Source organism: Ranitomeya variabilis, chromosome 4, assembly GCF_051348905.1.
Source record: "Ranitomeya variabilis isolate aRanVar5 chromosome 4, aRanVar5.hap1, whole genome shotgun sequence".
NCBI lineage: Eukaryota > Metazoa > Chordata > Amphibia > Anura > Dendrobatidae > Ranitomeya > Ranitomeya variabilis.
Window position 1 is genome coordinate 1,841,004 of NC_135235.1, and position 13,287 is coordinate 1,854,290.

General features: G+C 52.9%; 1 protein-coding gene across 2 annotated transcripts in view; it reads left to right on the plus strand.

The window, feature by feature from the left end:
• Positions 1-13,287, plus strand: part of SFXN4 (sideroflexin 4) — a 214,338-nt gene that overhangs the window by 180,881 nt on the left and 20,170 nt on the right. For both annotated transcript variants that reach the window (XM_077257875.1, XM_077257876.1), the window contains exons 6-11: positions 8,051-8,076; positions 8,152-8,205; positions 8,280-8,339; positions 9,590-9,649; positions 9,742-9,832; positions 9,924-10,039. In XM_077257875.1, coding sequence (XP_077113990.1) covers positions 8,051-8,076; positions 8,152-8,205; positions 8,280-8,339; positions 9,590-9,649; positions 9,742-9,832; positions 9,924-10,039 — 407 coding nt within the window. The remainder of the gene's footprint in view (positions 1-8,050; positions 8,077-8,151; positions 8,206-8,279; positions 8,340-9,589; positions 9,650-9,741; positions 9,833-9,923; positions 10,040-13,287) is intronic.

A 13,287-nucleotide genomic window follows, 5' to 3' on the forward strand; every position in this document is an offset into this window, starting at 1 on the left:
CCATCCTTAAGGATACCTGTAGGTTCAGAATCACCAGGGAAATCAGGCTCAAAACTCCTAGAAAGAGCATCCGCCTTCACATTTTTAGAACCTGGTAAGTATGAGACCACAAAATTAAACCGAGAGAAAAACAACGACCAGCGCGCCTGTCTAGGATTCAGGCGCCTGGCAGACTCAAGATAAATCAAATTCTTGTGATCGGTCAATACCACCACCTGATGTCTAGCCCCCTCAAGCCAATGACGCCACTCCTCAAAAGCCCACTTCATAGCCAAAAGCTCCCGATTACCAATATCATAATTTCGCTCGGCGGGCGAAAATTTTCGAGAAAAGAACGCACAAGGTCTCATCACGGAGCAATCGGAACTTTTCTGCGACAAGACCGCCCCAGCTCCGATCTCGGAAGCATCGACCTCAACCTGAAAAGGAAGAGTAACATCAGGCTGACGCAACACAGGGGCGGAAGAAAAGCGGCGCTTAAGCTCCCGAAAGGCCTCCACAGCAGCAGGGGACCAATCAGCAACATCAGCACCCTTTTTGGTCAAATCAGTCAAAGGTTTAGCAACCTCAGAAAAACCAGTTATAAATCGACGACAAAAATTAGCAAAGCCCAAAAATTTCTGAAGGCTCTTAAGCGAAGAAGGTTGCGTCCAATCACAAATAGCCCGAACCTTGACAGGATCCATCTCAATGGAAGAGGGGGAAAAAATGTACCCCCAAAAAGAAATCTTTTGAACCCCAAAGATACACTTAGAACCCTTCACACACAAGGAATTAGCCCACAAAACCTGAAAAACCCTCCTGACCTGTTGGACATGAGAATCCCAGTCATCCGAAAAAATCAAAATATCATCCAGATACACGATCATGAATTTATCCAAATATTCCCGGAAAATGTCATGCATAAAGGACTGAAAGACTGAAGGGGCATTTGAAAGACCAAAAGGCATTACTAAATACTCAAAATGGCCCTCGGGCGTATTAAATGCGGTTTTCCACTCATCCCCCTGCTTAATTCGCACCAAATTATACGCCCCACGAAGATCAATCTTAGAGAACCACTTAGCCCCTTTTATTCGAGCAAACAAATCAGTCAGCAGTGGCAGAGGATACTGATATCTGACTGTAATTTTATTCAAGAGTCGATAATCAATACACGGCCTCAAAGAGCCATCTTTTTTAGATACAAAGAAAAAACCGGCTCCTAAGGGAGATGAAGAAGGACGAATATGTCCCTTTTCCAGGGACTCCTTAATATATTCTCGCATGGCAGCATGTTCAGGTACAGATAGATTAAATAAACGACCCTTTGGAAATTTACTGCCCGGAATCAGATCTATGGTACAATCGCAATCTCTGTGAGGAGGTAGTGAACCAAGCTTAGGCTCCTCAAAAACATCACGATAATCAGATAAAAATTCCGGAATCTCAGAGGGAATAGATGACGAAATGGAAACCAAAGGTACGTCCCCATGAGCCCCCTGACATCCCCAGCTTAACACAGACATTGCTTTCCAGTCAAGAACTGGGTTATGAGATTGTAACCATGGCAATCCGAGCACCAAAACATCATGTAGATTGTACAACACAAGGAAGCGAATCGTCTCCTGATGGTCTGGATTCATACGCATAGTCACTTGTGTCCAGTATTGTGGTTTATTACTAGCCAATGGTGTAGAGTCAATACCCTTCAGAGGTATAGGAACTTCCAGAGGCTCTAGATCAAACCCACAGCGCCTGGCAAAGGACCAATCCATGAGACTCAAAGCGGCGCCAGAGTCGACATAGGCATCCACGGTAATAGATGACAAAGAACAAATCAGGGTCACAGATAGAATAAACTTAGACTGTAAAGTGCTAATTGAAATAGACTTATCAACCTTTTTTGTACGTTTAGAGCATGCTGATATAACATGAGTTGAATCACCACAATAGAAGCACAACCCATTTTTTCGCCTAAAATTCTGCCGTTCGCTTCTGGACAGAATTTTATCACATTGCATATTTTCTGGAGCCTTCTCAGAAGACACCGCCAAATGGTGCACAGGTTTGCGCTCCCGCAAACGCCGATCAATCTGAATAGCCATTGTCATGGACTCATTCAGACCTGTAGGTGCAGGGAACCCCACCATAACATCTTTAATGGCATCAGAGAGACCCTCTCTGAAATTCGCCGCCAGGGCGCACTCATTCCACTGAGTAAGCACAGACCATTTACGAAATTTTTGGCAGTATATTTCAGCTTCATCTTGCCCTTGAGATAGGGCCATCAAGGCTTTTTCAGCCTGAATCTCTAAGTTAGGTTCCTCATAAAGCAACCCCAAAGCCAGAAAAAACGCATCCACATTGAGCAACGCAGGATTCCCGGGTGCCAATGCAAATGCCCAGTCTTGAGGGTCACCCCGCAGCAAGGAAATTACTATCCTAACCTGCTGTGCGGGATCTCCAGTGGAGCGAGATCTCAGGGAAAGAAATAATTTACAATTATATTTGAAATTCAGGAAACGAGATCTATTCCCGGAGAAAAATTCTGGTATAGGAATTCTAGGTTCAGATATAGGAGCATGAATAACAAAATCCTGTAAATTTTGAACCTTCATAGCAAGATTATTCAAACCTGTAGCCGAACTCTGAGGATCCATTTTACTCAGGTGAGATCAGAGCCATTCAAGGATTAGAAGGAGAGAGAGAGGCAAAGGCTGCAATTAGAGCAGAAAAGCAACTGAGTAAACTATAGAGCAAGCTCAGAAGAAAAAAAAAAAAAAATCTGCAGACTTCTTTTTCTCTCCTTTCTTCTGCCAACGGTTTTAACCCTTGGCCGGCCATACTGTCATGGTTCCCAATGGCAAGGGAAAGTCAGAGAACTAAAATAACAGACTAGCTCTTGGGTGATGGAATCTCAAGCTGACCGTGAGCTAAACCTACCACACAACTAACAGTGGCCGGGTGGCGTACCTACGTTTTATCCCTAGACGCCCAGCGCCAGCCGGAGAACTAACTAACCCTATTAGAGGAAAAAACAGACCTGGCTTACCTCTAGGGAAATTCCCCCAAAAAGGAGACAGAAGCCCCCCACATATATTGACGGTGAGTTCAGAGGAAAAGACATACGCAGTATGAAGGTAGGTTCAGCAAAGCGAGGTCCGCTTACTAGATAGCAAGAAGATACAATAGGGAACTTCACGGTCAGCTGAAAACCCTATTAAAATACCATCCAGAAATTACTTTAAGACTCATGTGTCAACTCATGACACCGGAGTGGTAATTTCGGCCCACAAGAGCTTCCAGCTACAGAAACATAACATAACTCTGAACTGGAACAAAAATGCAAACAAACTTAGGACTAAGAGTCCAACTTAGCTGATAGTAGTCTAGAAGCAGGAACATGCAACAGAAAGGCTCTGGTTACATTGATGGCCGGCACTAGAATAACTGAGCAGCAAGGCTAAATAGGATACTCCCATATCCTGATGGAAACAGGTGAACAGAGAAAGTGAAGCACACAAGTCCAGTACCACCAGTGACCACCGGGGGAGCCCAAAAACCAAATTCACAACAATTGTCACTTGGCACTGATGCAGAGCCAGTTCAGCAGTGCATCAGTACATAGTGAGCAGCAGCTGTAACCTCACCCCTCACTCACTGACAGCAAGCTCAGCAGTGCATCAGTACTTAGTGAGTGGTAGCCATAACCTCGCCCGCCACTGACAGTCGGCTCAGCATTGCATCAGTACTTAGGGAGCGGCAGCTGTAACCTCGCCCCACACTCACTGACAGCCTGCTAAGCATTGCATCAGTACTTAGTGAGTGGTAGCCGTAACCTCGCCCGCCACTGACAGAGAGTCGGCTCAGCATTGCATCAGTACTTAGGGAGCGGCAGCTGTAACCTTGCCCCACACTCACTGACAGCCAGCTCAGCAGATCATCAGTACTTAGTGAGTGGTAGCCATAACCTCGCCCGCCACTGACAGAGAGTCGGCTCAGCATTGCATCAGTACTTAGGGAGCGGCAGCTGTAACCTTGCCCCACACTCACTGACAGCCAGCTCAGCAGATCATCAGTACTTAGTGAGTGGTAGCCGTAACCTCGCCCGCCACTGACAGAGAGTCGGCTCAGCATTGCATCAGTACTTAGGGAGCGGCAGCTGTAACCTCGCCCCACACTCACTGACAGCCAGCTCAGCAGATCATCAGTACTTAGTGAGTGGTAGCCGTAACCTCGCCCGCCACTGACAGAGAGTCGGCTCAGCATTGCATCAGTTCTTAGGGAGCGGCAGCTGTAACCTCGCCCCACACTCACTGACAGCCAGCTCAGCAGATCATCAGTACAGACCTACTGTCAGTCAGTACCAGGTGGCCTGAAGGTGTGAACACTGGGGTTGCAGGGAGGTTTGCAGTTAATTTTCTGCTGTCATTCAGGTTCTCAGTGAGGCGGACACATTCCTTGAGAACGCTATTCGCTGTCGATTAACCCTGTATCTGCAGGTTAGTAGCGGTTTTCCCAGCAGGCTCCCTTTAATATAAGCCACCTTTTCGCCTCCGCTCAGCACAATAGAAAAAAGGTTTTGAATTGTCAGTAATTATAGCACAAACTGCAGACGACGGGATTTGGGCCACTCATGACTAGACTGTACCAAACCCTCAGCAGTGCATGGACTAGCTCCATGTATTTGTGACATGTCCTGGCTGTTTATATCTCAGCGGGCGGCCGGTGTCATTGTAATACATTCTGCGATGTGCGAAGGTCTGAAATGTTCCAGTTTTATTGACATGAAGCAGATATGATGAAATTGGCTGGGGTGGAGCCGATTACTGAGCGCAGAGTGTGGAGGGAGATCAGTGGCAGCGAGTGTGGAGGGTGATCAGTGGCAGCGAGTGTGGAGGGTGATCAGTGGCAGCGAGTGTGGAGGGTGATCAATGGCAGCGAGTGTGGAGGGTGATCAGTGGCAGCGAGTGTGGAGGGTGATCAGCGGCAGCAAGTGTGGAGGGTGATCAGTGGCAGCGAGTGTGGAGGGAGATCAGTGGCAGCGAGTGTGGAGGGAGATCAGTGGCAGCGAGTGTGGAGGGAGATCAGTGGCAGCGAGTGTGGAGGGAGATCAGTGGCAGCGAGTGTGGAGGGTGATCAGTGGCAGCGAGTGTGGAGGGTGATCAGTGGCAGCGAGTGTGGAGGGAGATCAGTGGCAGCGAGTGTGGAGGGAGATCAGTGGCAGCGAGTGTGGAGGGTGATCAGTGGCAGCGAGTGTGGAGGGTGATCAGTGGCAGCGAGTGTGGAGGGTGATCAGTGGCAGCGAGTGTGGAGGGAGATCAGTGGCAGCGAGTGTGGAGGGAGCTCAGTGGCAGCGAGTGTGGAGGGTGATCAGTGGCAGCGAGTGTGGAGGGTGATCAGTGGCAGCGAGTGTGGAGGGAGATCAGTGGCAGCGAGTGTGGAGGGTGATCAGTGGCAGCGAGTGTGGAGGGTGATCAGTGGCAGCGAGTGTGGAGGGAGATCAGTGGCAGCGAGTGTGGAGGGTGATCAGTGGCAGCGAGTGTGGAGGGTGATCAGTGGCAGCGAGTGTGGAGGGAGATCAGTGGCAGCGAGTGTGGAGGGAGATCAGTGGCAGCGAGTGTGGAGGGAGATCAGTGGCAGCGAGTGTGGAGGGTGATCAGTGGCAGCGAGTGTGGAGGGTGATCAGTGGCAGCGAGTGTGGAGGGAGATCAGTGGCAGCGAGTGTGGAGGGAGATCAGTGGCAGCGAGTGTGGAGGGTGATCAGTGGCAGCGAGTGTGGAGGGTGATCAGTGGCAGCGAGTGTGGAGGGAGATCAGTGGCAGCGAGTGTGGAGGGAGATCAGTGGCAGCGAGTGTGGAGGGAGATCAGTGGCAGCGAGTGTGGAGGGAGATCAGTGGCAGCGAGTGTGGAGGGTGATCAGTGGCAGCGAGTGTGGAGGGTGATCAGTGGCAGCGAGTGTGGAGGGTGATCAGTGGCAGCGAGTGTGGAGGGTGATCAGTGGCAGCGAGTGTGGAGGGTGATCAGTGGCAGCGAGTGTGGAGGGTGATCAGTGGCAGCGAGTGTGGAGGGAGATCAGTAGCAGCGAGTGTGGAGGGAGATCAGTGGCAGCGAGTGTGGAGGGAGATCAGTGGCAGCGAGTGTGGAGGGAGATCAGTGGCAGCGAGTGTGGAGGGTGATCAGTGGCAGCGAGTGTGGAGGGTGATCAGTGGCAGCGAGTGTGGAGGGAGATCAGTGGCAGCGAGTGTGGAGGGTGATCAGTGGCAGCGAGTGTGGAGGGAGATCAGTGGCAGCGAGTGTGGAGGGAGATCAGTGGCAGCGAGTGTGGAGGGTGATCAGTGGCAGCGAGTGTGGAGGGTGATCAGTGGCAGCGAGTGTGGAGGGAGATCAGTGGCAGCGAGTGTGGAGGGAGATCAGTGGCAGCGAGTGTGGAGGGTGATCAGTGGCAGCGAGTGTGGAGGGAGATCAGTGGCAGCGAGTGTGGAGGGAGATCAGTGGCAGCGAGTGTGGAGGGAGATCAGTGGCAGCGAGTGTGGAGGGTGATCAGTGGCAGCGAGTGTGGAGGGTGATCAGTGGCAGCGAGTGTGGAGGGTGATCAGTGGCAGCGAGTGTGGAGGGAGATCAGTGGCAGCGAGTGTGGAGGGAGATCAGTGGCAGCGAGTGTGGAGGGAGATCAGTGGCAGCGAGTGTGGAAGGAGATCAGTGGCAGCGAGTGTGGAGGGTGATCAGTGGCAGCGAGTGTGGAGGGTGATCAGTGGCAGCGAGTGTGGAGGGTGATCAGTGGCAGCGAGTGTGGAGGGAGATCAGTGGCAGCGAGTGTGGAGGGAGATCAGTGGCAGCGAGTGTGGATGGTGATCAGTGGCAGCGAGTGTGGATGGTGATCAGTGGCAGCGAGTGTGGAGGGTGATCAGTGGCAGCGAGTGTGGAGGGAGATCAGTGGCAGCGAGTGTGGAGGGTGATCAGTGGCAGCGAGTGTGGAGGGAGATCAGTGGCAGCGAGTGTGGATGGTGATCAGTGGCAGCGAGTGTGGAGGGTGATCAGTGGCAGCGAGTGTGGATGGTGATCAGTGGCAGCGAGTGTGGAGGGTGATCAGTGGCAGCGAGTGTGGAGGGTGATCAGTGGCAGCGAGTGTGGAGGGAGATCAGTGGCAGCGAGTGTGGAGGGAGATCAGTGGCAGCGAGTGTGGATGGTGATCAGTGGCAGCGAGTGTGGATGGTGATCAGTGGCAGCGAGTGTGGAGGGTGATCAGTGGCAGCGAGTGTGGAGGGAGATCAGTGGCAGCGAGTGTGGAGGGTGATCAGTGGCAGCGAGTGTGGAGGGAGATCAGTGGCAGCGAGTGTGGATGGTGATCAGTGGCAGCGAGTGTGGAGGGTGATCAGTGGCAGCGAGTGTGGATGGTGATCAGCGGCAGCGAGTGTGGAGGGAGATCAGTGGCAGCGAGTGTGGAGGGTGATCAGTGGCAGCGAGTGTGGATGGTGATCAGTGGCAGCGAGTGTGGAGGGAGATCAGTGGCAGCGAGTGTGGATAGTGATCAGTGGCAGCGAGTGTGGAGGGTGATCAGTGGCAGCGAGTGTGGAGGGTGATCAGTGGCAGCGAGTGTGGAGGGTGATCAGTGGCAGCGAGTGTGGAGGGAGATCAGTGGCAGCGAGTGTGGATAGTGATCAGTGGCAGCGAGTGTGGAGGGTGATCAGTGGCAGCGAGTGTGGAGGGAGATCAGTGGCAGCGAGTGTGGAGGGAGATCAGTGGCAGCGAGTGTGGAGGGTGATCAGTGGCAGCGAGTGTGGAGGGAGATCAGTGGCAGCGAGTGTGGAGGGAGATCAGTGGCAGCGAGTGTGGAGGGAGATCAGTGGCAGCGAGTGTGGAGGGAGATCAGTGGCAGCGAGTGTGGAGGGAGATCAGTGGCAGCGAGTGTGGAGGGAGATCAGTGGCAGCGAGTGTGGAGGGAGATCAGTGGCAGCGAGTGTGGAGGGAGATCAGTGGCAGCGAGTGTGGAGGGTGATCAGCGGCGCAGGCGCTGCTCTTCAGGGGGTACAGATTAACCCATTGTAACGAGGCTTCTCTCTTGCAGTGTACATATTGCTGGGCGCTCCTCTGGTGAGTATTTCTGCTCGTGGTCCACCTTGGCCCCGGAGAGATGGCCGGCTCTAATCAGCCTTGTACGTTCATCAGGTGGTGGCTTCCCTGGTGCGGCACACGTCTGTCACAGCTGCCTTCTTCTTCCAGGTCAGTCAGTCTCCGCTTTAATCTGCTAAGCTCGGCACTGCTACGCTCTGTTACCCCAGAGTCTCTTCCCTCAGCTTCCCTTCCAGACATACAATGCCGGATTCACTATAATGAACGGGAACCGCTCTCTGCCGGTGAGTGTCAGTGAAGGAGGGGCTAGTGCTTAGTGCTGAGCAGAGGAGGGGCTAGTGCTTAGTGCTGAGCAGGGGAGGGGCTACTGCTTAGTGCTGAGCAGGGGAGGGGCTGGAGCTTAGTGCTGAGCAGGGGAGGGGCTAGTGCTGAGCAGGGGAGGGGCTAGTGCTTAGTGCTGAGCAGGGGAGTGTCGGGGAGGGGCTAGTGCTTAGTGCTGAGCAGGGGAGGGGCTGGAGCTTAGTGCTGAGCAGGGGACGGGCTAGTGCTTACTGCTGAGCAGAGGAGGGGCTAGTGCTGAGCATGGGAGGGGCTAGTGCTGAGCAGAAGAGTGTCAGGGGAGGGGCTAGTGCTGAGCAGGGGAGGGGCTAGTGCTTAGTGCTGAGCAGGGGAGTGTCGGGGAGGGGCTAGTGCTTAGTGCTGAGCAGGGGAGGGGCTAGTGCTTAGTGCTGAGCAGGGGAGTGTCATGGGAGAGGCTACTGCCTAGTGCTGAACAGAGGAGTTTCGGGAGGGGCTAGTGCTTAGTGCTGTGCAGAGGAGGGGCTAGTGCTTAGGGCTGAGCAGAGGAGTGTCAGGGAAGGGGCTAGTGCTGAGCAGGGGAGGGGCTAGTGCTTTGTGCTGAGCAGGGGAGTGTCAGGGGAGGAGCTAGTGCTTAGTGCTGAGCAGGAGAGTGTCAGGGGAGGGGCTAGTGCTTAGTGCTGAGCAGGGAAGTGTCGGGAGGGGCTAGTGCTTAGTACTGAGCAGGGGAGGGGCTAGTGCTTGGTGCTGAGCAGGGGAGGGGCTAGTGCTTAGTGCTGAGCAGGGGAGTGTCATGGGAGGGGCTACTGCTTAGTGCTGAACAGAGGAGTGTCAGGAAGGGCTAGTGCTTAGTGCTGTGCAGAGGAGGGGCTAGTGCTTAGGGCTGAGCAGGGGAGTGTCAGGGAAGGGGCTAGTGCTTAGTGCTGAGCAGGGGAGGGGCTAGTGCTTAGTTCTGAGCAGGGGAGTGTCAGGGGAGGAGCTAGTGCTTAGTGCTGAGCAGGGGAGTGTCAGGGGAGGGGCTAGTGCTTAGTGCTGAGCAGGGGAGTGTCAGGGGAGGAGCTAGTGCTTAGTGCTGAGCAGGGGAGTGTCAGGGGAGGGGCTAGTGCTTAGTGCTGAGCAGGGGAGTGTCAGGGGAGGAGCTAGTGCTTAGTGCTGAGCAGGGGAGTGTCAGGGGAGGGGCTAGTGCTTAGTGCTGAGCAGGGTAGTGTCAGGGGAGTTAATTAATGTGTTTTTTCAGGAGAAGTCCCAGCAACCGCTCTACCTTTCTGCTTCCATTCTCTACCTCACCTGTATTGGGGTACGTATCAGGTGGGAGGTCACATGACATGCACTTGTCCTGGTGTCAACAGTCTTGGCATAATACGTTATCCTTGTTGTCTTCTCCGGCAGGCAGCCCCAGCACTCGCTATGAAGAGGCTTGGGATCCGCAGTCCGGCGATCCACAGCTTCTTTGGTAAAATACTGCCACCTCCACTCTATGGTAAGTGAGGGTCTGCCGTCCATCCTTCCCTCCCTCATACTGACCATAAAGTCAGTGTGCCCCTCTAGTATGGCCTCTCTGTGTTTTGCAGCTTTGCTTGGGGGACTGAGTGTTGTACTGATGAGGTTTTCAGAAGTGGAACGTGGTGTTCAGATCATGGATAGAGAGGGAAATGTGGTCGGTGCTTCTTACAAAGCAGCAGAAAAGGTAAATTCTGCCCCTCATAGGGAACACCTCCAGCCCCCCGTGTATAACCTCCGGCCCCTCACCCCTCGGTGTGTAAACTCTGACCTCTTGCCCCCCCCGGTGTATAATCTCCAGCCCCCCGATGTATATCCTCTGGCCCTTCACCCACTCCCCTGTGTCTAACCTCCAGCCCCCCGGTGTATAACCTCGGGCCCCTAGCCCCCCGGTGTACGCCACCCCGGTGTATAACTTCCGGCCTTTCGCCACCCCGGTGTATAACCTCTCACCCCGCGGTGTGTATCCTACGTCCGCTCTACCTCTGGTGTATACCCTCTGGTCCCCTGGTGAATGCTTTCCAGCGCCCCAGCGTATACCCTCCGGCCCCCTGCCATGCTGTCTGCCAGCTGTCAGCGATGAAGTGGAGACCCCATAAGGTTACAAATCAGGGGGCGGAGTACTGAGGAGCAGAAAAGTCACTACCTCTATGCTGACCCCATAACTACAGAGTCCAGACCTCCTCTAGTATCAGCACAAACACTGCCCCCCCATCGGGAGCTTCATGGCCGAGCAGCTGCATGCAGCCGTACATCACAAAGCACAATGCCGAGCCTTGGATGTAGTGGTGTAAATCTGCCACCACTGGACTCTGGAGGAGACGTGTCCTGTGCAGTGATGGATAGCACTTCTCTATCTGCTGGAGGACAGAGAAGCCCCCGACGGGGTGGATGTGGGGGGCACATACTTTCTCCGTATTAATGTCTATGGATGTAGATGAGGACAGAGAAGCCCCCGGAGGTGGATGTGGGGGGCACATACTTTCTCCATATTAATGTCTATGGATGTAGATGAGGACAGAGAAGCCCCCGGAGGTGGATGTGGGGGGCACATACTTTCTCCATATTAATGTCTATGGATGTAGATGAGGACAGAGAAGCCCCCGGAGGAGGATGTGGGGGGCACATACTTTCTCCATATTAATGTCTATGGATGTAGATGAGGACAGAGAAGCCCCCGGAGGAGGATGTGGGGGGCACATACTTTCTCCATATTAATGTCTATGGATGTAGATGAGGACAGAGAAGCCCCCGGAGGTGGATGTGGGGGGCACATACTTTCCCCATATTAATGTCTATGGATGTAGATGAGGACAGAGAAGCCCCCGGAGGAGGATGTGGGGGGCACATACTTTCCCCATATTAATGTCTATAGATGTAGATGAGGACAGAGAAGCCCCCGGAGGAGGATGTGGGGGGCACATACTTTCTCCATATTAATGTCTATGGATGTAGATGAGGACAGAGAAGCCCCCGGAGGAGGATGTGGGGGGCACATACTTTCTCCATATTAATGTCTATGGATGTAGATGAGGACAGAGAAGCCCCCGGAGGAGGATGTGGGGGGCACATACTTTCTCCATGATAATGTCTATGGATGTAGATGAGGACAGAGAATCCCCCGGAGGTGGATGTGGGGGGCACATACTTTCTCCATATTAATGTCTATGGATGTAGATGAGGACAGAGAAGCCCCCGGAGGAGGATGTGGGGGGCACATACTTTCTCCATATTAATGTCTATGGATGTAGATGAGGACAGAGAAGCCCCCGGAGGAGGATGTGGGGGGCACATACTTTCTCCATATTAATGTCTATGGATGTAGATGAGGACAGAGAAGCCCCCGGAGGAGGATGTGGGGGGCACATACTTTCTCCATATTAATGTCTATGGATGTAGATGAGGACAGAGAAGCCCCCGGAGGTGGATGTGGGGGGCACATACTTTCTCCATATTAATGTCTATGGATGTAGATGAGGACAGAGAAGCCCCCGGAGGTGGATGTGGGGGGCATATACTTTCTCCATATTAATGTCTATAGATGTAGATGAGGACAGAGAAGCCCCCGGAGGAGGATGTGGGGGGCACATACTTTCCCCATATTAATGTCTATGTATGTAGATGAGGACAGAGAAGCCCCCGGAGGAGGATGTAGGGGGCACATACTTTCTCCATATTAATGTCTATGGATGTAGATGAGGACAGAGAAGCCCCCGGAGGTGGATGTGGGGGGCACATACTTTCTCCATATTAATGTCTATAGATGTAGATGAGGACAGAGAAGCCCCCGGAGGAGGATGTGGGGGGCACATACTTTCCTCCATATTAATGTCTATGGATGTAAATGAGGACAGAGAAGCCCCCGGAGGAGGATGTGGGGGGCACATACTTTCTCCATATTAATGTCTATGGATGTAGTTGAGGGCAGAGAAGCCCCCGGAGGTGGATGTGGGGGGCACATACTTTCTCCATATTAATGTCTATGGATGTAGATGAGGACAGAGAAGCCCCCGGAGGAGGATGTGGGGGGCTCATACTTTCTCCATATTAATGTCTATGGATGTAGATGAGGACAGAGAAGCCCCCGGAGGTGGATGTGGGGGGCACATACTTTCTCCATATTAATGTCTATGGATGTAGATGAGGACAGAGAAGCCCCCGGAGGAGGATGTGGGGGGCACATACTTTCTCCATATTAATGTCTATGGATGTAGATGAGGACAGAGAAGCCCCCGGAGGAGGATGTGGGGGGCACATACTTTCTCCATATTAATGTCTATGGATGTAGATGAGGGCAGAGAAGCCCCCGGAGGTGGATGTGGGGGGCACATACTTTCTCCATATTAATGTCTATGGATGTAGATGAGGACAGAGAAGCCCCCGGAGGAGGATGTGGGGGGCACATACTTTCTCCATATTAATGTCTATGGATGTAGATGAGGACAGAGAAGCCCCCGGAGGAGGATGTGGGGGGCTCATACTTTCTCCATATTAATGTCTATGGATGTAGATGAGGACAGAGAAGCCCCCGGAGGTGGATGTGGGGGGCACATACTTTCTCCATATTAATGTCTATGGATGTAGATGAGGACAGAAAAGCCCCCGGAGGTGGATGTGGGGGGCACATACTGTCTCCATATTAATGTCTATGGATGTAGATGAGGACAGAGAAGCCCCCGGAGGTGGATGTGGGGGGCACATACTTTCTCCATATTAATGTCTATGGATGTAGATGAGGACAGAGAAGCCCCCGGAGGAGGATGTGGGGGGCACATACTTTCTCCATATTAATGTCTATGGATGTAGATGAGGACACAGAAGCCCCCGGAGGAGGATGTGGGGGGCACATACTTTCTCCATATTAATGTCTATGGATGTAGATGAGGACAGAGAAGCCCCCGGAGGTGGATGTGGGGGGCACATACTTTCTCCATA